The 24,518-nt window shown below is 39.7% G+C and overlaps 1 protein-coding gene across 1 annotated transcript in view; it reads right to left on the bottom strand.

Moving 5' to 3' along the window:
* cd151l (CD151 antigen, like) overlaps nucleotides 1–23,721 on the bottom strand; it is a 55,251-nt gene extending 31,530 nt beyond the window's left edge. The window contains exons 1-4 of the mRNA XM_052531247.1: nucleotides 23,366–23,721; nucleotides 8,039–8,113; nucleotides 7,858–7,962; nucleotides 4,908–5,069 (exon numbers count right to left, since the gene is read on the bottom strand). Coding sequence (XP_052387207.1) covers nucleotides 4,908–5,069; nucleotides 7,858–7,962; nucleotides 8,039–8,113; nucleotides 23,366–23,539 — 516 coding nt within the window. The 5' untranslated portion in view covers nucleotides 23,540–23,721. The remainder of the gene's footprint in view (nucleotides 1–4,907; nucleotides 5,070–7,857; nucleotides 7,963–8,038; nucleotides 8,114–23,365) is intronic.
* Between the last annotated feature and the right edge of the window lie 797 nt (nucleotides 23,722–24,518).

The following is a 24,518-nucleotide window of genomic DNA, read 5'->3' as shown; positions in this document are numbered from 1 at the left end:
GCAGTCCTTCTCTCTCTCCCCCGCTCCTGTTTCTCCTGGTGTTTTGTACTCTCTCCATGCCAATTACTGCAACAAGACAGGTGTTCGTTATTTGCGCTTAACCCACTCACTCACCACGCATCTCCTGATGCTCTCCCCTGCTGCAGGGTTCGCTAAACCACGCCCCCCCCCCCTGCCACAGTGAGCCAAAATCATCACAATACAAAAAGAACCAAAGACTTAAGCTACTTCAGTCTGTGTGCACCGAATCTATTTAATACACAAGTTCCACAATTTGAGTTGAATTCCTGAAATAAATGACTTTTCCATGACATTCTAATTTATTGAGATGCATCTGTATGAGAGGTGGCTATACATCCAAGTGTCTCAAGATAATTATCCCACCCCGGTCATCTGGTCGCCACATCGCCGCTCTTCCATCAGATCAAATGGTTAGAGTCAGAGTGTCAATCTTGAAAACATTACTTTGCTCAAACACCCGCCTCTCAGGTCTCTGCATTCTGTTCGCCCTGCTACTGTAAAGAAGGCCTTAGAGAATGCAAGGTCAATATTGATCAAATATGCTATTTTAAATTACTTGTTTACCTCTCACTTCTTAGACTTTTTATTTGTGACTGAGACTTGGTTAAAACAGGGTCACTTGATGCCTCTTGCCGAGATTGCTCCTCCTGACTGTGCTTTTTTCAGTTCTCCACTGGCCTCTGGACATGGTGGTGGAGTTGCAACAATTTTTAAAAACGGTTTCAAATGTAAGTCTGTGCCTATGGACACCTTTTCCAGTTTTGAAGTCCAGGTACTGAAGGCTGATTTAAATGGTCCTATGCTATGTGCTCTGATTTACAGACCCCCTAAATGCAATAAGGATTTTATTCAACAATTTTCTGATGAAGGTTGCTGGCCAGCCCTGGTTAAATACTGTCACCTGCACTTTCAGACAAGAGTGTCGAAAAGCGGAGCGAATGTGGAAAAAAGATTGGCCACAGGTTTCATTTGACATTTTAAAATCAAGTTTTTTCAACTATCAAATGGCAGTAAAAAGGGCAAAATCGAAATTATTTTCTCAATTAATTTCTGACAACGCTAAGCAACCAAACATCCTGTTTGATACGATTGACTCTATTCTAAATCCGACCACAAATATTTTATCTGAGGCCTCTATTGAGCTTTGTGAAGATTTTTTAAAAACATTTCCCTCAAAGCATTTATGATATTAGAAGCTTAATGGTTCCATCTGAACGATGGCACTTCCAACTGCCTTGTCCTATGAGATGTCTTTAAACCTTTAAACCTGTCTCTCCAACTCAGATAGCTGATATAATCTCTACTATGAAGTGTTCTGTTTCTAAGCTAGATATTATCCAGGCTCATCTTTTTAAGGATGTTTTTTCTACCATTAGTCATATGGTGACCGCTATCATAAACAGCTCTTTAACCAAAGGTGTTGTTCCAGCTAGTTTTAAACATGCAATTGTACAACCTATGTTGAAAAAACCTCAACTTGATCCAGAAATGTGCAGTAACTATCGACCGATTTCTAAACTGCCTTTTATCTCTAAGCTTTTAGAGAAAGTAGTTTCTTTCACAGCTCCAATTATATTTGAATTCTTTTAATATTTTGGACACGTTCCAATCTGGCTTTAGATCATTACATAGCACTGATTCAGCTCTGTTCAGGGTTACAAATGATATCTTTCTTGCTCTAGATTCAGGCTCTTCTGTTGTACTGGTTTTGTTAGACCTGAGTGCTGCATTTGATACCATTGACCACAACATTCTTCTTGAACAGCTAAAATATATGGTAGGTGCCAAGGGCACTGTACTAAAATGGTTTGCTTCCTACCTCGAAAAGAGGACTTTTTCTGTAAATTGTTCCTTGTCATCTGCGGCTATTTTGTTTGGTGTGCCCCAGGGATCTATTTTGGGACCTTTATTGTTTTCCCTTTATATGCTGCCCTTGGACCTCATTTTTCAGAAGTTCAACATTTCAAATCACTGCTATGCAGATAATTCTCAGCTTTACCTTCCAGTAAGGCTTGACACCACTGCTTCATTTGATGTGTTATTGGAATGTGATGATTTCAAGAGGTGGATGAGGAATAATTTTTTTGCAGCTAAATGAGGATAAAACAGTGGTTTTAATTCCCGGTTGTCTGGTAGATTCCTCTCCTGCTCTGAAAGCCCAGTTAGGTCCTCTCTCAACAAATGTATGCAAAAAAATCAAATACCTTGGAGTGATCTTTGACTCTTCACAATTCTTTGATAAACAAATTAATGTGGGTATTAGAGGAAGCTTTTTCCAATTAAGATCTATTGCAAAGTTGAAGAATATTCTTTCAAGCAAAGATTTAGAAGTTGCAATTCATGCTTTTGTAACATCACAATTAGACTATTGTGTAACGGAAACAGGTCAATTTAGCTCAAAGGAAATCATTTAAGATTTTAAAGGGAATTTGAACAGAATCACTGTTTAACGATTGGTCACTTAGACGCCCTTCGATTCAGTGAACGAGCCGTTTAACATCAAATCTGCGCTGGATACTAATATCCAAACTATAGTGAAACACTATCAATTAGCACAGTAACAAGATCGGCAGTTTAAGACATTAAGTTGTAAGCACAAAACACAAGATACTTCTCTTTTCAATATGAATAAGGCTTTATTAGATAAATCTAAGACATATAAACTAATCTAACACATAAACGCACGCACTCACACATTCACACAAGTTGCAGGAAGATATAAAGTTAGGGAGAGATGAGTTTAAGAGAATGGAAATCTGGAATCCCAAGTTTACAGCAATACGTTAAATTGCATAGACATGAACAACCATCAATCACGTAATTAGCCCTCGCATTGAGTTCCTCAGTGAGGTTAAAATTATATTAGATACACCAGCAAAGGTCACAGTCTGGAGGTAAAGTTACTTGCGTGAAAGGGCTATCCCGAGGTCGTTGATTGGCTGGAAGTTCAGTCGGTGAAGTGACGTCTTGGAAAGCCCGTGCTTGGGCGTTGGCTGAAGCTGAAGTTGTGTGGCTGGTTGGAGTTGAAAAGCGCAGACGAGGTCGACGTTACAAAACTTAACTCAGAACACGAAACTCTCAAACGGAAAAGAAAAGAAATAAATTTTGACGAGACAAGGTTGTGTTCCTTCTCATCGTGGCTAAGTAGCAGCAGGCTTGCAGGCCGAAGCACGCTGGAACCGTGATCAAAGAACAGTGATGATTAAACAGCATGGCTAGAAGCTACAAGCTAGCAGAAGCATAGCTAGAGACTAAAAGCTAAAGCTAGGTAGCAAAGCTACAAGCTAAAAGCTAAGAGCAGGCATGACTAACAGCAGAGACTAAAAGCAGACTAAAAGCCAAATTTCATGGTGTCCTAGGTATATAAAGTGGCCTGTTGGCCACACCTCAAATGTTGTCTTGACCAATCAGATATTGTCTTGGCTCGGGGGGGTATCATAAATCATTTGTTTATCTTACCAAGCATGTGGTCCGAATTTTCCTGCCTTGCAGGATCTAATTTTGGACATGATTCCTATAACACGAATACGATACATGGGACAAATAAATTATTGTCAGGGCTAATTCAAGCAAGAAGATTCGATCACACACATACCAAACACAATTATAAATCGTTAAGCTATGCCATAGTTATTAAAAAAAACATACACAATAAGTGATTATAACATGATAGTCAAAAGTGTGGGTTACACATAAATGAATATGGAGTGATGCGATGGACTGATTCATTTATGAGTCTTTTTGAATTCATTCTGGTCCATATATATGTACAAAAGCAGTTTCTTTGCCATTCTCATGACAAAGACTTTTCTGTGAAGACAGAGGTTTAAAGCCCTTCCCCCCCTTAGGAATTTCAGTCTGGTTCTGCTAGGGGGGGGGAAGTCAATGGAAGTGTTTAACTCATGGGTTTCCATGTGATGTCCAGCGTTGCATTTCAATTACGAACAACACATTTGGCACCAAATTTCTCTTCTTTGAATTGAAATTGTAAATAATTGTTCTAGTGGTGTTAATGTTGAAGCTGTTGTGTGAACAAGTTGGTTGGTCATCTTGCTTGGTTCTTGTGGCACTAGAACTGATTTATGACTTCCTGAGGAATTCGGCTCTCGTGTTTCAAACATCGCTTTGATAGACTCTTTAATTTGTCTGGTTCGACTCATTTGTGTTACAATTGCAACTGTCTTTATTGTGGTCTTCCTCAATCTCGATTACAAATTGTTCAAAATGCAGCTGCAAGACTTTTGACTGTCTCTAGAAAGAGGGATCATATTTCTCCTGTTTTGGCATCCCTTCACTGGTTTCCCATTAAGTTTCGAGTTGATTTTACGTTCCTTATGTTTGTTAATAAGGCGTTGTCTGGGTGTGCACCAAGGTATATTTGTGATCTTATTGTGCCATACCGTCCTGCTAGGGCACTTAGATCTTCATATCACTTGCTTTTAAAATGTGTCACGAAGTTGCTATAAATTAAAAGGTGATCGGGCCTTTTCTGTGGCTGGGCCCAAGCTTTGGAATGCTCTCCCTTATCATGTGAGGTCTGCTCCTTCATTGAATATATATTTAAATCTACTCTGAAAACACATTTTTATTCTTTAGCTTTTGGAAATTTCTAACTGTTGTTTTTTATAGTGTAGTCCTGCTATGCACAATGTACATCACTTTGGATAAATTTTTATTGTGTTAAATGTGCTTTATAAATAAAGGTTGTTGTTGTTGTTGAAGTGCAGAGAGCTTTGTAAGAAAAGCAGATGTAGGTTTACTGCGAAAGTTAATTTAGCAATTTTAATAGTACATTTTAATGTGTAAAAGTGCTTGTATTGTCCAAAATAACCATCAGAATCCATTTCACCTTTGTTTAGTGCAAGAATGTAATTCGTGGTACTCACCTCTACTTTATATATATTTGAGGGGTGATCTCTCCGACCACACAGCTTTATGACTGGGTTTTTACAGCAACTATCAGGAACCGACCGTCTGTCAGCCTTAATGGAGCGGATCCAAACGCTCTCCATCCAATCAGAAGAGCTGTTACTGCCACAGCACTTGAACTGACAGAAACAAAATAAATCCTTAGCCCATGTAGTAATGGGTATTGAACTGTTATTGAATTAATGTCAAAGAACAATGTTGGTCCATATGTAGACTGGTCAAGGATCACTTGTTATTTGTAAAAGAAAAATGAGTAAGAGTGTACACTAATGTTTTATCAGTCACCTGCCGCATACAGTGGTATAGCTGATACTCCTTAAAAGGTATAATAATGGTCCATTAGTCTGCATATAGTTGGATGGCCTTTGATTAGGGTACAGCTCCACACTGTCCATCATAAACCTCACATGACTGAATGAAACTATATAAAATAACTTGAATATAGAGATTCTGATGTTGAGGCAAATGTACACTAGAGGCAAATGTCAACACAGGGAATAGACAAAAACTGTGTCCTACTCTAAAGCAGCATCCCCTCTCCCACAGAACTCATGGTGCAGCTTGCTGAGGTGCTGTGAGTACATACATTCTCCAGTAATTTAAAACAAAGATAAAAGTCTTTTTTTTAATAGAACAAAAAGAAAGTTGCCTATCACTTCCTTCCACTAAGGGTGCACTAGTTGATTAGTAAACTCACAACATTAGATTTTATACTACATCATACTCCAGTCACTCACCCATCCTCTATTATGATATCTACTATGACTGATGTTTCAGTGGAGGATGGAGATGTCTCATACTGTAAACTGTGCAAATCACCTAAAGGGGCAGATAGGATACACAGACCAGTGAGGAGTCCAGGGAGGAAGCAAAGTACAATGTGCCTCAGAGGATAACTCTGCGGTGAAGTCTTCCTCATAAGTTTTACTCTATCAGTAGTTTTATCTCCACCTCACCGGTCCATAGATGTTGAATTACTTACAACTAGGAAAACAAATTATCAGAGGTGTAACATACTATACTGTAATGCATCACCACATTTACAAGTCATGATCAAGCCTCATGAGGGACAAAGAGTCATCTGAGTGACTTTGCATTGGAAATTGACTTTACAGCTATTCAAACTTATTAGTCTTTCAGTAGATGTTTGTTGTCAAACATTATAAAATTAAATTAAGAAGGTTTACAATTGCATTATGTCAGACTTATTAGAACTCTCAAAGTGGGTAATTTAAGAATCTATTAAAGATCTGTCTTGCCATAACACCACATAAAAAGCTGAAGTGATGTACATTGTATGTGGCATTTAGGGTGAAGACCGTGACATCAGACAAATTATTCTGTTCACCAATTTGTTAAAGTTAAACAAGCTTAGTAAGTGAAAAAATTACCTCTTGTCTGTGATGGCTCTTGGTGCCCCTGCCCCATTCTTTAAAGCCGCTATTAGTGTAAGTGTAGACTCATCTCTATCGCAATGATGAAGTATGTAATTGTCTGAGCGGATTTCTCTAAATGCTTACATAATTTGGATACTGTGTATAAGGGTTGTGCCGATAAGAGAATAGTATTGAGTATTGATAATACTATGTATCAATAGTCAGAGATACAGCCTGTGGATGATGCCTTTGACGATAGCAAGACGATTATTGATTTAATTATTATTATCAGGCTAGTGATACTTTCCAATTAATATTTGGGCTTATATGTTCCATATTAATTTGTTTTACAATTCTCTCATCATAAATAACAAAGTGCAGATGTACGTGCTAAGATTTATTCAGCATATATTGTAGATTTCTTTACTGATTATAACGGAAGTGATTTTTAAAGGGCATAAACTTGCGCTAGAGTGAAGCCAGTGATGATATTCTTCGTTTTCTGTCTCTGCTGAATAACTAAGGAAATAAACATTATAATTAGTACCTTACAATGTTTCTATTAATTTGTCATCATGTTAAATACAAATTTGGTCATATTAAAACTATTTATGACAAGACATTAGGGGTATGAAGAGATACTTCCCACGAGAAATCCCATGAGACGAGACATGAGATTGGGTTCACGAGAATGAGTAGCATTTTGAAATCAACTTTATGAAATTTTACTTATATTTTAATTAAATTATATGCAGCAATAAACAACATGTAACCTAGAGCTGCACTATTCTGGACAAATTAACAATCATGTATAAACATGAATTGGAGATCATTATTTTCTGAAAACTAAACAAAATAACCTAATTTACTAGTGGTCCTGACAAAATGTTCAGCACTTCTTAAAACAATTCGTTTTAAAGAAATATATTTATTTGAACAAAATGAAATTTTAAAATAGAAATCAATGAAGGAGTCATTGCCCCAATTCATATACTTTTTTCCCCACTGGCATATCCTAAATGAACGATTCAATGACAAATACTTTTTTAAATGGACAGTTGTCGCCACCTGGTGGAAGAGGATAAGCATTACAACATATGCGCATATTAAAATACTTTCGTTATGATCGCTACTGTAGAGAATAAGTGTTTATACCCAAACTGTACATTTTTATCCCAGTACTTGTTTCTTAAATGTATGTAACAAAAATAATAATGTGTGGTTGAAAAGACTTGCTTTTTCTGGATTAGCAGCAGCGTGAATGATCCATTATGGGCAGCGACAAAACGTGCTTCTCACGATCCACTGACACTCACGATGTGAAAGTCATAATGGACATAACTGAATTGTTGTCATTCAGGAAGAAGATTGTGTGGGGGTTTAAACTGAGATCGTGATCTTTACATTTTTGAGCTCTAGTGTAAACACTGCAAAATGTTTTGCAAGGATATCATCAGGTTCTCATGAGACCAGTCCGATCATGCCACGAGATCTAGTCACATCCGTACAAGACATCCATATGCTACTACACCTCCTGCTGTAGTTTGTCCACAGCCTTCGTCACATGGTCCTGCTCAGGCTGATGGTATTTTTGGACCATGGTCTCCCTCAAGTTCTCCTTCAGTTCTTCATTCAGCTACAATATTCACAAAGCATGACAATGAAAGACACAAATACACAGCAAACGATTAATGAAAGAACAAGTAACTAACCTGCTGGTAATAAATGTAGGCCAAAACTCCAGCCAGGATCTCCAGCAGGAAAATGCACAGCAGTAAAACAAAATACTGACAATGGGAGGAGAGAGACAATACATTTGAGACCACTATAATCACTGGAAAAATATAGCTTGAAAATGCCAGTCATGATGATAACTTATTTTGATAACTTATTAAAAGACATACTAATACTGTTGACAAAATTACAATGAGGGAAAAAAACACTGCTAAGCTATTAATAAAGCACCATGAGTACATTTTAAGCTATGAAACTTAATGTTACAAATATCTCTTAATCTGTATGTTTCTCTTTTCATGGTCCCTTTAAGCAATTAAAATACACTCATACGCATACAGTGCAATTGTATGTAAATGTTAGTGTTACAAAAAGCCTCGTCTTGAAATTAGGTAAGTCTCCTATCCAGGATGTCAATGCCCATTCAGGGCTCATGAACCAGCTGAGAACAGCCTTACCTCAGCCAGTTCTATAGTGGTAAAACATGAGATATGATTTGTTTTGGGTATATCTAATTTCCAATCTTTGGTCTAATTAATCTGTTATTAGTTCAGAACAAATTGTTTTGGCAGAGAGCAAAGTCTCATAACTTTATATTTTATGTAAAAACTGCTTTATCAGATTGTTGTTGCCCAGGGGCAATTCCAGGATTTTCATATTAGGGGGGATCAGCCCCCAATGAGGGTGTAATAGGCTAAACACAAACACAGACATACATATACAGTGCCCTCACTATTATTGGCACACTTGGTAAATATGAGCAAAGGCAGTTGTGAAAATAAATCTGCATTGTTTATCCTTTTATTCATTCATTCCGCAAATTCACAAAATTCTAACAATTCATTCAATTCAATCAAGTCAATTGAAAGTGGTGGAGAAATCTAACTGTGAAATAAATGTTTTTCTCCAATGCATGTTGGCCACAATTATTGGCACCCCTAGAATTTATTATGAGTAAAATATCTCTGAAGTATATTTCCATAAATGTTTTGCACACCAGGGTGATTGGGAGCATGAAATTGTCCAGCCATGACTTCCTGTTCCACAGGATTATAACACAAAGGCCAAACACCCATAAATCATCCATCACAAGGATTAACACCAAACAATATAACTCTGATGTGCAGAATAAAGACCGTTGAGCTTCACAAAATAGAAAGTGGCTGTACATAAAGAGCTAAACCATTGAAATTGAGGGGCTTCTATCAAATACAATTTGATACAATTTGCTACAATTCTGCCTGGAAGAGGATGTGTCTTTAATGTCCTAATGCACAGTGAGGAGGGGAGTTTGAGTGGATAAAGACTCTCCAAGGATCACAGCTGGAGAATTGCAGAGATGAGTTAAAACTTGGGGTCAGAAAGCCTAAAAGAAATAAAATAATCAAAGAGTCCCTACATCACCACGTTGTTCGTGAAGTTTTCAAGAAAATTATCCTTGTTGTCAGACACAACTGGAACTTAAAATGCCACTGGCTTTTATGGTCAGACGAAACAAAAAAGAGCTTTTGAGCAGCAAACCAACCAGATCTGTTTAATACAAATAGAGATAAAAAGTACAATATTCCATAACAAATATTAAAACCCCTTTGACTCTGCAGACCCAGTACCGGGTCTGAAAATATCATGCAATATGATTGTGCTTCATTTGCAAAGCCTTCCTTATATGGTTATCAGCCGATATATGGGTTCATTTGAAAGCTTAGAGTGTTTTCTTTAACAAGAATACCATTAATAGGGGTTTGATTCATAAAGTAGTGAAATTGAGCTAAGAAATACATTTTTCCCCACACACAAATTTCCGTCTAAAGATTGCCAATAATTTTTCAGAAGAATGTGAAAATTAAAATGAAAAATATTTTTCACAAAACAGTAAAGTCATATTTCACAGAAAGTTCTAATTCTCAGGAATTTGACGTTGCAGATCATTTTACTGTGTGACAATCACAGATCGAATGATCTGCAATAGAATTGCGAGGTGTTTCTCACCTCAGTGCAAATTATTATTCATCCTCGTAGCACCGCTTCAGTCAGCCGCAAACAGTCACAAATATCTATATACAATATTTTAGATTAAAAATCTTTGTTTCACTATTTTTATGATGTTATGACCGGGGCTAGAATCCAAAATGTGTTGCTGGTAGCCCAATGCTCTAGCCACTACACCACACAGCAGTGTAGACCCAAATTGTCCAGAGTCAGATCAAGTCAGTCATCGCTGACCACCCAGAGTCAGGTCAAGTCACCACTGACTGTCCAGAGTCAGGTCAAGTCACCGATGACCATCCAGAGTCTAGTCAAATCACCATTAACCCCCATGAGTCAAGTAAAACCACAGTTAAACTTCATGAGTCAAGTCACCGCTGATCTTCATGAACAAGGTCAAGTCACTGTCGATCTCCCAGAATCAAGGTCCAGTAAAGTCACCGCTAACCATCCAGAGTCAGGTCAAGTCATAGCTGAATGTCCAGAGTCAGGTCAAGTCACCATTAACACCCATGAGTCAAGTAAAAAACACAGTTAAACTTTATGAGTCAAGTCACGTCACCGTTGATCTTCGTGAACAAAGTCAAGTAACAGTTGATCCAGTCAAATCACTACCAATCTTCCAGAACTTCATCACGTATCAACAGATCTTCCAGAGCTTCATCATACCACAACAGATCTTTAACAAGTCTTTACATTTAAAAAATAGCTTCGTTATGGCTATTTCATTTCAGCTTGTTTTCATCCTATCCAGATAAATCGCGCCATCCGGATGCAGTGAATTTCATTGTGGTTTGAAGAGAAGTATTAAACCTATACCATTCCGACACCCTATTGGTTTGTACGCGATCCATCGCATCTGCACATGACACAAATCACATCACACTCTGATGTGTGCACCAGAGCGGAGCAGGTGGAGCTGGAGCCCACCAGGGTGGAGCAGACGACCACCACAGCTGAGAAGAGGGAACAAAAGCCCTCAGGGCGGAACAGACGACCACCACAGCTGAGAAGATCAGACAGAAGCCCACCAGGGCAGACCAGACGACCACCATAGTTGAGCAGACATGACAGAAGCCCACCAGGGTGGACCAGACGACCACCATAGTTGAGCAGACATGACAGAGGCCCACCAGGGCGGAGCAGAGGACCACCACAGTGGAGTTGATGGCACAGGAAAGCAAGTCTGGTCAGGTGGGACTGAAACAGGGAACATAAACAGGTTAATAGCGGCCTCCGTGGCCGTGATAAGATGGTAGCTGGCCTCCATGGCCATGACAGGGCAGGCGGTGAGTTCATGGAGGACCTCCGTAGCCATGACCGGAATGAATGAAAGCTCATAGACGGCCTCCATGGCCGTGACCGAATAGGACGAGAGCTCTGGAAGTGCGGCTGAGATGTGACGAGGCTCTGGTAGATCCATAGTGATTTGACTGGATTCATGAAGATTGACTGTGACTTGACTTGGTTCCTGAAGATCGACTGTGACTCGACTTGGTTCCTGAAGATCGACTGTGACTTGACTTTGCTCATGAAGATTGTTGGGGACTTGACTGTGCTCTTGAGGATCGACTTTGACTTGACTTGGTTCCTGAAGAACGACTGTGATTTGACTTTGCTCATGAAGATTGTTGGGGACTTGACTGTGCTCTTGAGGATCGACTGTGACTTGACTTGGTTCCTGAAGAACGACTGTGATTTGACTCTGTCCTTGAAGATCACCGGTGACTTGACTCTGTCCTTGACGATCACCGGTGACTTGACTCTGTCCTTGACGATCACCGGTGAATTGACCTGACTCTGGAAGGTCGACGGTGACTAGCCCTGATTCCAGAAGGTCGACGGTGACTAACCCTGACTCCGGAAGCTCGACGAGCACCTGACTCGACTCTGGAGGGTCAACCGGAACCTGACTCAACTCTGGAAAGTCAATGGGCACCTGACTCGACTCTGGACAGTCAACAGGAACTAGCCCTAACTCTGGAAGGTCAACGGTAACTAACCCTGACTCTGGATGGTCAGCGAACACTTGGCCTGACTCTGGACGGTCAACGGTGACCTGATCAATGGTAACCTGACTAGATTCTGGGAAATCAACAGGGACCTGACTTGACTCTTGGGTGTTAATGGTGACCTGACCTTGTTCTGGACGGTCAGTGGAGACTTGACCTGACTCTGGATGATCAATGGTGACCTGACTAGACTCCGGAAAATCAACAGGAACCTGATCAACGGTGACCTGACTAGAATCAAGAAGATTAAGGGTGTACTCACACTAGGCATGGTTGCCATGAACCGGGCCCGAGTACGATTGTCCCCCTCCCCACTCCCCCTCTGTCCTGCACTCACATAGGGTTTCAGCATTCGTGCCGGAGCACGCTTACATCATTATGGTGCGACGGTTTCGGGATAAACAGGAAAAGCGGCGCTCTGTGAACACAATGGAGTCCATCGCTCTGTTTTCTTTGTGTTTAATTTTGTATCGTTTGGTCCACGGTGGTCCACAGCCCTCTCACAGCCTGTTGTTAAACAGATGTGTCGCCTTAGTGGCGCGAAAATTTTCACGCAATCGTGCTGCTCGTATGAGGAGGTTTGCAAGGTACCAGCTGAAGTGCAGCAAGGACTTTGCAGCTTTGATTACTTACTACAGTTCCCGTACATTGACAAGGTTAGAATTAATATACTGAAATGTAATTGAATACAATTGAAAAGTGTATTGTGAAATTTTAAATACAATATGTGTATAATGTTTTTTTTTTTTTTTTTTTTTAATTATGACAGTAGCGTTCTAAAGCTAATAATCATGTAAGTTAATATAATTTGCTGGTTAATATTAGCTGCATTCTTGTATTAAGACACCTGTTTTCAACGGGACACATAACTGTTATGTATGCACTGGAGTAGTAGTTTGTTGTTTTTTTAATTCCGCTTAAAAAAACTGTAAGGTAATTGTGTATGCATAAACTATATACAGTTAACAATAGTTCTCCATTCTGCTACAGGACCATATGGATTCGGCAGAGATCTGCTGTGTGGTGGCAGCATGTTCTCAGCAGCTGGACAGACTGTGAGTTGAAGGCTAATTTCAGAATGAGAAGGACATCATTCTTGCAGCTGTGCAACAGCCTGCAGCCGCACCTTCAAAGACAGACCACTTCATTCAGAAAACCAGTGCCCGTGGACCAACGTGTTGCAATATGCATATGGAGACTGGCCACAAATGTAGAGTTCAGAACCATCTCCCATTTATTTGGGATTGGTCAGTCAACTGCTGTTAGCATTACCAACCATGTAGCCTCTGCAATTGTGAAAAATTAGCTTTCCCTTTTCATCAGAACACCATCTGAACAGGAATTTGAAAGCATAATTCAGGGATTCAGAGACAGGTGGGGCTTCCCACAATGTGGAGGAGCTATTGATGGCACTCACATTGGGATTTTGGCTCCACCTGTTAGCTCTGCAGACTACTACAACCGGAAAGGTTTCTACTCTGTTATTCTGCAAGGTGTGGTTGACAACCGACTTATGTTCTGGGACATTAATGTGGGATGGCCGGGCAAGGTTCATGATGCAAGAGTTTTTGCCAATTCATCCTTGTTTGAGAGGGGTCAGAGTAATACACTGTTCCCTCGAATAACAGAGAGGTTTGAAGGAGTAGATGTGCCAGTGGTGATTTTGGGGGATGCTGCATATCCATTACTGCCATGGTTGATGAAACCATATCCAGAAAATCAACAAACAACCCCTGCACAGGCCACCTTCAACAACCGCCTTAGCAAGGCACGGATGACTGTGGAAAGGGCATTTGGCCTCCTGAAAGGAAGGTGGAGATGCTTAATGAAGAGGTGTGATTGCCGCATAGACAACATAAACACTATTATCAGCGCATGTTGCGTGTTCTCCACAATTTTTGTCAAGTAAATGGTGAGGAATGTGAGAAGATTGCCACAGAAGAGGAAAATGTGAACAGTGAATGGAATCCTCATAATACAGCCACTAGTTCAAATGTCACCAGAGATGCATTGTGTTCATATTTCTCAAATTTGTAGAGAGATAGTGTATATTTCAGGAGGATGGTTTTCATTACATACTTCTGTGTCATGCCGCTACTACATTCAGTGCATGTATATTTATTTTACTTATTGGTTTACTATGACTTATTATTGTGCTGTTGTCAATAAAGCCATATTGTTCATTTCAAGAACAGTGCAGGAGTTATTTGCGAATAACACACAAAACATAAGATGATGCCGAAAAAAGTTTTAATCATAAACTCAGGAGCACTTCTCACAAGAAAAAAAAAACCGGTACTTCACAGAACACGACCATGTGCAGTGGTGAAACAAAATAGGCTACCTAGTGTGTGTGGTGTATAATTTATGGAAGTGTGTGGTATATATTGTAGAGGTTCGAGGTAGATTTATAAAGTGTAGAGGTTTGAGGTAGTGCATAGTGTTAGGTTAAAGTGCATAGTAAATATATGCTACAGGAAATTAAACAACTTTTGGTCATATTTACCTATTACAAACATGTTATTAATTAAAAAAACAAGATAAAACTTAAATAACCCTTATAATGAAAGGCAACGTCCAAATACAATAACAATATAAAAACATGGACGTAAACAACTGTGCCTTTACAGGTTGCGATAAACATGTGTAGAGTTATCAAGCTCAGAGTAGGATGATGATGTCTCAGCATGGTAGGGATACTGCAGATGAGGAGGAAGAGGAGGAGTAGCAGCAGGAGGAGGTGTAGGAGGAGGAGCATGAGGAGAGAGCTGGTGATGAGAGTGTGAGGGAATCATGGCATCAAACAGTCGGTTCATGGTTTGCAGGAACATAATGTTTGTTTCTTGGCGTTCCTCCCTCTGTTGTTGCAGTCGACGCTCCTCCATCTGTACTTGAGCCTTCATCCAGTTATCAAGCATTTCTTTTTCTTGCTGGTAACGCAAGTGCTCCCTTTGCATGAATTCTTCATGCTGTTTTTTCTGCATATCTAGAAAGGCAGTCATCATGTCACTCACTTCTGCCGTTCTCTTTCTCTTTTTGCCTTGTTCTGAAGGTATTGTCTCAGTGTTATCTGATGTGTCCTGTGTCTCATCACCAGTGTTTGAAGCGATTGTTGAGTCTGAATTGACCGATGTAACTACAGAAATAAAAGCAAAATAAACACAAAAGGTAATCATTTTAATAATAACATTAAACAAACATCCCTTATGTAAACTAATTTATTTCTTTTTGTAGTAAAACCCAGTTTTAACAGCATACCCATGGTCAGTTTGTGGAAACCAAGATTTTACTACAGTAACCATGGTTTCTTGGTTGGATTCGTAGTAAAACCTTGCGTAATTTACTGTAGGGACATGCACATACTGATTTAACAGAATAGCTATCAAATGGAACTGGTATGTATGTTAACGTTACTCACAGCTCTGTGATCTCTCCAGTCCTGTGTTCTCCGTATCAGATGACGTAGAATCCAGCGATCTTCGTGGATGGGACTCCAGCACATTAGGTTGGCTAGAAGGTTTGCTGCCAATTATACTGTTGACAGCGTCATACCATTGAAATGTTTCCTTTTCTTCTGCAGAGCTGCCCGATTTACGGAGTGCATCCCGTACCCTTAAATACTGTGCGCGCAGTTTTTTTACCTTGTCTCTACACTGCTCGGTAGTTCTTTGATATCCATGACGAATAAGATTTTTCTAAATATATCTGAGTTTTTATGTGTTTTGTTCAGCTGTTCTTGTATGCTCTCATCTGCCCAAATTTCCAACAAGCATTGCACCTCTGCCGTGGACCAAAGCGACCCTTTCCCCGCCATGTTGGTTTTGGAGCGTCGCAAAACCATGACGTCACACGTCCTGTTCCGTGCTCCAGCACGGTTAGCGCTCACACTGCATGCGAACCGCGCCCGAGTCCAACTGAACCGTGCCCTGGCCCACCTCTTCCAAGCGGGCCAGGGCCGGCCAATAGAGCCGCGCCCAGGCACAGTTCGGAGCACTCACACTAGTCAAACAAACCGCGCTTTGGTGGTCAAACGCACCCCGGCACGGTTCAAACTGGCAGTGTGAGTACACCCTAATTGTTGTTTCACTTGACTCTTGGGTGTTAGTGGGGACCTGACTTGACTCTGGAAAGTCAACTGAGGCTGCCATCTTGTGCAGCGGTGCTGGGCTGGCGGCCATCTTGTGCAGCGGCGCTGGTCGGGGGCAGGCAGCAGAGAATCAGAGTCGGTATAAACAATCCAAAGGTCAGGTACAGAAGGAACAAACACAAGGAAAATGCTTGGAAATGTCAGACTGGCTAAACAAGACTTCGCAGAGAGTGGGAGTGAGTGTGCTGCTTTTATGTGTGTGTAAATGAGGTGCAGGTGTCGCAAGGAAATTGGCTGATGAATGATGTGCAGGTGTGGCAGGGTGATTGTGATGCAGTGACTCATGGGGAATGTAGTTCGGGTGTGGTGCAACAGATGAGAGGTGCTAGAGTCCGAGTGACATCTGGTGGTTGATGTGGAATGGTCCTGATTGGAGTGCCCTCTACTGAAGTTCATGGGCACTCCATCTAATGATAGTGACAGAGTTATTTTTCATTTTTAGTTTTTGATTATTCACTTGGATAAATCATTCTCTTTGACAGAGCTCTAAATGTTTATTGTATATAGACAACCATACAAGGGTAATCGTTCCTAAGCCTGCACCAATGATCATTGCCATCACAGATTCCCGCAGCTAAGCTTGGATGTACATTTACATTCCATTAAAGGTTATTGATGACATGCCTCTGAAGTTTGACTTTTTGCACCATAACAATACTTATAGGCAACTAGTCATCATATCTCTAGTTCTTTAATATATTTGCATTGTACTAAAGTGCGTTCATTTTCAATGGGCATATATGCAGCTGAAACAGGTAGCCTAGTTCATCCCAAATTTTTCAGCATGAACATTTTAATATAACATAGTCATTATGGCCTATGGCCTTTAGCAAAATGTTTTTTGAGGAGGTGGGGTAGTGCACAATAGGCCCCTGTGGTGCGGCCTACTATTTTGTTCTTAATTGCATTTTTTCCCCCTTACATTACTTTTACATTTATACTTTAAGTAGTTTTTTAAACCAGTACTTTTACACTTTTACTTGAGTAAAAAGCTTGAGTTGATACTTCAACTTCTACAAAAGTCTTTTCAAACCCTAGTATCTATACTTCTACTTGAGTAATGAATGTCAATACTTTTGACACCACTGGCTTTGGTGCAAAAACGCACACCTTTTGGACAAATCTCGCAACATGATTTATCAACAGCTATAAATACTGCCTAAATAAAATGCTTATTTTGTGCACTTTATTTACTGTACCAATATTTTAAATTGGCCTTTGAACTTAAGTTTATTCAGGGCTCTAGTTTGCGACCAATTTGGTCGCACATGCAACTTAATTTCTCAATGGTGTGAAAAAAAAAACAGAGGTTGCATGGTGCGACAAGCCGTTTGAGGAAAAAAAAAAAAAGTCTCCACGACGACTGAAAGTCTCCATGTGGTTCAACAACAGACACTAGAGCCCTGCATTTCAGTGTGAGGCTGACTGGCCCCAACTTTTTTATGTATAGTTCTGCACTTAAATGCACGCAATAGGCTTAAGCTAGCCGCAAAGCACCCGCAAAAGTAATAACCATTAATGTGATGGAGAAATAGTAAGTAGATTATTTACTGAAAACTATTGTTTTCTGAGTCTGTGTCGCAAGGATGAAGGTTGCCAAACCTGACTCGTCATCTCCTCAGAAGCACCTTTAGAGAGAAGTGCATCTTTACGGATTATGTTTATAATTAAAGAGTTTTTGTTTTCGATTTGTTTAATTTAGTTAAGTAGTCATTTAAAGAGATATGTTTATCATGTCTGTGAGGCATGTTTTCACAGATTTTCGGTTCATTTTTGTACTCCAGTTAAAGATGAGATGGCAGAGAGCGCATCATGTTTTTTATTTTATTTTATAAAAGCATAAAACATTGTTGATATTGTTAGTGCACACAAATAAAAGTAGACCCTTTGCAGTTATCAATGATATATTACTCTTAACATTATGAGCAAAAATGACAGTGTATACACTGCAAAAAATTCAAGTGATCAGGCTAGCGTCTCGATGTCCTGAAGCGTCTCTGCACAAACTATTTGATATAGCACACATTTATCTAGTTTTAACATTTAAACATTGTTATATGCTTGAACAGTTTTATGTCTATAGATTTTATTTTAGGCAAGCCGTGATGATTTTAGAGGGCTAAATTGATCAAACATAGGCTCACTGTCTGCCGCTGACCGGTTGGTCATTATACTTAAAAAATTAATAAATTAAAAACTTATATTTAACAAATGAATAAATGTTTTTCTAAATTAACTTAATAATAAAAAATAAATAAATAAATAAATAAAATCACTTTGCCATTTGTGACACGTGTCCCGAGCGCTCATCAGCGTCGCCCTGGCAACGGAGCAGACACACCTGCACCTGCTCATCACGGGCTGAGCGGCCACACCTGCGCCTCATCTGCAGAGGCTCTCATGAACCCCGCAAGCGAGCAATGAGGTGAGAGATGTCTCCACAAGGCTTGGCTAACTTTGTCTCAAGGCAAGACGCCGAGCACCGAGCATCAAACCGCCTCACAGCAACGCCTTCCACCGCCCCGTTTTTACCAATAAAATCCACCCTTTCGGGGAATTTACCCTCATCCTTGAGTCGTGTCCTACTTCACCCCGCCACACTGGTGGAGAATGCGGGCAGGACAGTGAAGAGGACCCTTCCCCACACCGTGTGCTACTATTGGACTGGTTTGTTTTCCCCAATGGTCTCTACCTCATGTGTCTTCTCTGGTTCCCCAGGTGGCGCTCCTCCCCCGATGATGGAAGAGCTTCTGAAACATCTCACCGAGGTGAGCATCCGCCAGCAACAAATTATGGAGCACATGGCCTCTCAGCAGGGGGACACCGAGCGGGAGTTGGCCGCGCTTCGCCTCACCACAGCCCCGCGAACTCCGCTACCTGACCCCCATGTCCAGGCAACCCAGCTGCTAACCAGCTGCCATGGATTTGGTGGGGCCGCTGCTGAAGTCCGCCCGGGGCCAGGAACACATCCTGGTCATCGTGGACTATGCCACCCGGTACCCTGAGGCCATCCCCTCTGAAAGGCCATGACGAAGGCCATCGCCCAGGAGCTCTTCCTCCTCTTCAACCGGGTCGGCATCCCATCGCAGATCCTGACTGACCAGGGTACCCCCCCCCCCTTTATGTCCCGGATCATGGTGGACGTGTGCAAGTTATTGAAGGTTCAACAGCTCCGCACCACAGTGTACCACCCCCAGACTGACGGGCTCGTCGAGCAGTTTGACCTGTTAGCCAGCACCCCCAATTATGAGACTCACAGCTGAAAGTGCTCTACCTTACTTATAATTGTAACAGTTTCCTACTTCAGTGTATTACAAACATAATTTTGGTGTCTTATTGAAAGAAGACCCTTTGGGCTTTACTTTTTATCAACCAGATTTAAAAATGCTCAAAAATATTAAAAGTTATAGACACTGAAGTGCCTTGAATTTTTTTTTTTTTTTAACCACACATAGATATTTTTTTTATTTGATATAAAAATACATGATATGAGTCCTGGAGCAATCTATGAAAGTAATGGGTTGAAAGCCACATGTCTCATGAGTTTATATTTCAATTCTGAATAAGATATCATGAAAAATGAGACTCCTGCAAATATCCCCCAAATATAAGAAAATAAATTTCCCAATAGTATTGAAGGCTTCTACAAACTATTTAGTCAGTAAACATACCACTGCATATTTTTTTCAATTATAATAAACTAGACAGAAACTTATTTGAGCACCAGAAAAATACAATAAGAATGAGTAAGAAAAATAAGAATAATAAGTAAATAAAAAAAAAGATTTAACTTTGTTTGCCAATTACAGAAAATCCTGAGATTGCTAGAAATGCAGCGATGCAAATAAGTGCTGATGGCCACTTATACAGATGGTAATAACACAAATGTGCCACAAACTAAATAATCCATTCTCTCTATTCATATAGACCTGTTCACTTTGATAGCCATGATCATACAGTAGTAGCGAGCTGATTTGGGCTGATTTGCACTCAAACAGATGGTAATCATGCAGACACATTCACATTCAACATAAAACACACTCTCACATATATAAAAACTGTTGAAAAATAAAACAAAGAAAGAAAAAGGCGATCGCTATAAGTTCCGCCTCCATCAGCTGACAGGTGCGTCAGAGCGCGTAATGAGCCGCCAAAATTCGAATATACTATCTTTCATTCATTCTTTTTTCCGGTGGATCATCTCATTCTGTTTGTGACACTGTACGCTGCAAAACCATGCCGTTTTTTTACTACCAAGATGCAGTTTCTGACTGTGAGTTATTCCATAATGGAAGCAAACCGTTATGTCGCTGAATAACTGAAGTGTAAACAAAGGAATTATGATCCATATTACAACCTTATTGCTTCGTTGGACTAAACGTGCTTCATGAGATGTCGTTCAGTGGACCCTTCTCTTTCTAACTAAACTGGGATTTACAGCTGTGGATGTGTTTATGACTCATTATTACGACGGATCTGGTATGTACTGCATTTCCATTGCTCATTTTTTATGTGTACTGCTTACACAAATGTAGCAAATACAGTCTTTATTAGCTTTCCATTGAAAAACAGTGATCTGTCGTCGATGCTTGAGGCTTAGATCTTTATAATGATACATAGTTTGTCAAGATTAAATTTGTCCCGTTTCATTTAATCTATTCATAAACACTGACACGTGCAAGTTGAGAGGCGTTCAGGACGAGGGCGTCGGGGTGCTGGCTAAGAGGTTAACCAGAGATGCTGTGCCGAGTGGTGACTGAAGACCAACGGGATTGGGACCAGATGCTCCCCTATGTGCTTTTCGGCATTCGTGAAATCCCTCAGGCCTCCACCAGCTTCACCCCCTTTGAACTGCTCTTCGGCCGACAGCCCCGCGGTCTGCTCGACGTGGTCTGAGAGGCCTGGGAACAACAGCCGGCGGTACACCGAACCACCATCGAACAGGTGCGTGAAATGAGGGAATGGATTAATAGAGTGATGCCCATCGTCCGGGAACACCTCGTTAAAGCACAACAGGCGCAGCAATGGCATTACAACCGGGCGGCCCGACCACAGGAGTTCCAGCGAGGAGATCATGTCCTGGTCCTTGTGCCCACAGCTGCCTGCAAATTCCTGGCCACCTGGCAGGGCCCCTATACAGTCACAGAAAAGGTCGGCCCCGTTACGTACCGTGTATGGCAGCCCTGTAGAAGAAGGGAGGATCAACTCTACCTCATTAATCTGCTGAAGCGCTGGGTCGGGACCGGAATATTTCGGATATCAGGTGGGTCGCGGCCTGATCAAACCTCAAGCGAAGAAGGTGGCAGCTATCCACTCCGCGCTGCGGCCCACCTCTAAAACACAGGTACGGGCCTTTTGAGGTTGGCGGGGTATTACCGCAACCAATCAGAGCTGCGTCCGTAACTTTGTTTGTGTTCAAAATGTAGAAAAATTTATATAATAATAAGCGAGTACACCATGAATCCATTTTCAAAACTGTGTTTTTAGCCTGTCCTGAATCACGAGGGTGCACCTATAATTAGTGTTTATATGAATGGCTGACACCGCAGTCGGTGTGTGAATGGGTGAATGTGAGGCAAATTGTAAAGCGCTTCGGATGGCCATGTGGTCTGTTGAAAGTGCTATATAAATGCAGTCCATTTACCATATGTACAAATTTTGCAAAAAAAGTACAAGATCAGGCTAACCGAATATATGTGATATCAAATAAGGGTTAGCACAAATGTAATCTAAATGTAATCCAGAAATAATCAGATTATGTTACCAAAAATATGTAATCTAAGAGATAATATTACTGATTACAATTTTTCTCATGTAATCTGTAATCAGTAACTGATTACAATTCATAAGTAATCTACCCAGCTCTGTTTCTGAGATACTGAATTTGGGATTTTCCTAAAAGAAATGAACATTTGAAAGATATCAGTCTGTGTGTAATGAATGAAAATAATCTACAAGTTTCACTTTTGAATTGAATTAGTGAAATAAATAAACTTTTGATGATATTCTAATTATATGACCAGCACCTGTATGTCTCTCTGATTTAAAGTAGTTTAAAGCTAAATAAATCAGAGCTGTTATTCTCATCAACACTGATGCAGAAAGCAGTATAAATAGAGCTACAACAATCCAGTTAGAAGACGTTTTGATCCACAAGTCACCCACGTTTACCATAGTTTTACTGTAGTAATGTTTTATTTTTTTGCTTCCTTTATTTTTAGTATAATATTATTATACCATGGATACTTTTACTTTTTTTTTTTTTTTTAAGGAAGAAACCAAACCACTATTTGAGGCTCAATGCTACAGAAAAGCAATAAAATTCAGGAAGAGAGCTTTCAGCATATATTATAATACATATATATATATATATATATATATATATATATATATATATATATATATATATATATATAAACAAACATGACATGCAGCTTTAAATAATGGCATAAATCCTTTCAAAATAATCTTTATTAATAATTGCAATTACAATTTCAAGGAAATAATAAACAATTATTATTTTTCATATAATCGTGCAGCCCTATTGATACTTTCAACTGGTGGAAGAAGTTCTGCACACAAGCTGTTTTTAAAGACAGTTCTCTTGTCTCCTATTTATTTACATATTTATGCCATCTAACTGTGGTATAATTGCAATATCACACTCGTGACCATGCAACACCTTATCTCTGTATTCAACAGCACATATTTTAAATCAGTGGCTGTTCTAACATATGATATAGTTATAAAGAATTATATCATTGTCATTTATAACAAAATCAAACAAAAAATACACAAACACTGACTGCATTATCAAATGTAAATATATATGCATTTGTCATTCAGAAGCTATCTTATCATTTTCGAATGACATGAGGGAAAAGTAATTGATAACTAATTAATTTTTTTTTGTGTGTGTGTGTGTGTTTTTAAAGTATCCCTTTAATTACAGTTTTACATTTTACAGGCCAACTATGGATGTAAAATGAGGAAAGCTTTAGTGTGCTAACCTCTTTTGGTCATACTATAAACTGTGTTGATATATACCCATCCATAAATTAATTGCCCATCAGTCATGCTTTTATACTTAAATTGAGGAACATACAGCATAAGAAAATGGAAACATAATCCTAAAGTAAACATTTAAATGGGTTCCTCACCACTCTCAGAAGTCGTCTTTGCTCCTTGAAGGTGGCACAACAGCCTAAAACCCCCGTTACCATGACAATCACCCCAGCCATGATCAGTATATAGGCAGAGACAGCATAAATCTTTGAGGACAGCAGACTGATGTAGTCACTCTTCTCAACTAGCGTCCAGATGCCTACTGCCATCACTGCACCCCCTGCCAGCTGGAAAAAAAATGTAAAGTCAATTACCAAATAAAATTTCTAAACTAAATTTCTTTTCTCCAAGATGCTATTTCACTTGGATATACATTTAGGGTGACCACCTGCTAATAAGTCCAAGGGGGGACAAGGGGTATGTTTCTGAGGGACAATGCGGGACACACCCCATGGGCAGACTCACTGATAGTGGTTTACCCATTTCTAGCACATACCACCTTACATGGTATATTAATAATGCCCTATTCCCCTAAACATGTGTAACTTATGATTTCACTTATGATTTACTTTAGCTATTTAATTGTATTTATTTTTCATTACAATTTATTCACTTTAAATAAATTATAATATAAAATTATAGGATTAAAATAAATCGTAGTTGCTCAATACCACAGGAACAGTCTAAACTCACAACTCCAGAGGTTCACGGAACGAGAAGGGGGAGGAAGGATGATGAACTTGCATGTTAGTAAAGGCAGGCGCATGAAAAAAATGCTAATGCTAATTAAGGTTAATATCTCAGCAGCACTATAACTCGACATTTTTTTTATGACATCATCGCCCTTATTTCTTCTCATTCTTTTGATGCGTGTAGGTCATGTTATGGATATTTTTACCTCAATTTTTGCATATGGCACCTTTAAATGAGTTTAGTTCAAACAGATTTCAGCACCCAAGTGATATATTATGTAACAACAATGAGTCTTACAGAATAATTAACTCAAATGATAAATAGGGAATTTGAATAATTAATCAGGAATATGATTAATTTATATCTAAGATGACAGTTACATTAAATTTGATTGATTATGAAAAATAGCTCAATTGCCTATACCAATAAATAATCACAGGGCACTGTAATTTACTCATTAACATGTCAATATTCCATTCTCCATATCAATTGTTGTGATATGCCTTACTGTAAATTACTGCAAATAAAACAGTGGTTTGTCCAGCAAACCAGACT

The sequence above is a fragment of the Carassius gibelio genome, chromosome A18, assembly GCF_023724105.1.
Source record: "Carassius gibelio isolate Cgi1373 ecotype wild population from Czech Republic chromosome A18, carGib1.2-hapl.c, whole genome shotgun sequence".
NCBI classification, from domain to species: domain Eukaryota; kingdom Metazoa; phylum Chordata; class Actinopteri; order Cypriniformes; family Cyprinidae; genus Carassius; species Carassius gibelio.
This window is presented reverse-complemented; position numbering and strand designations above follow the sequence as displayed.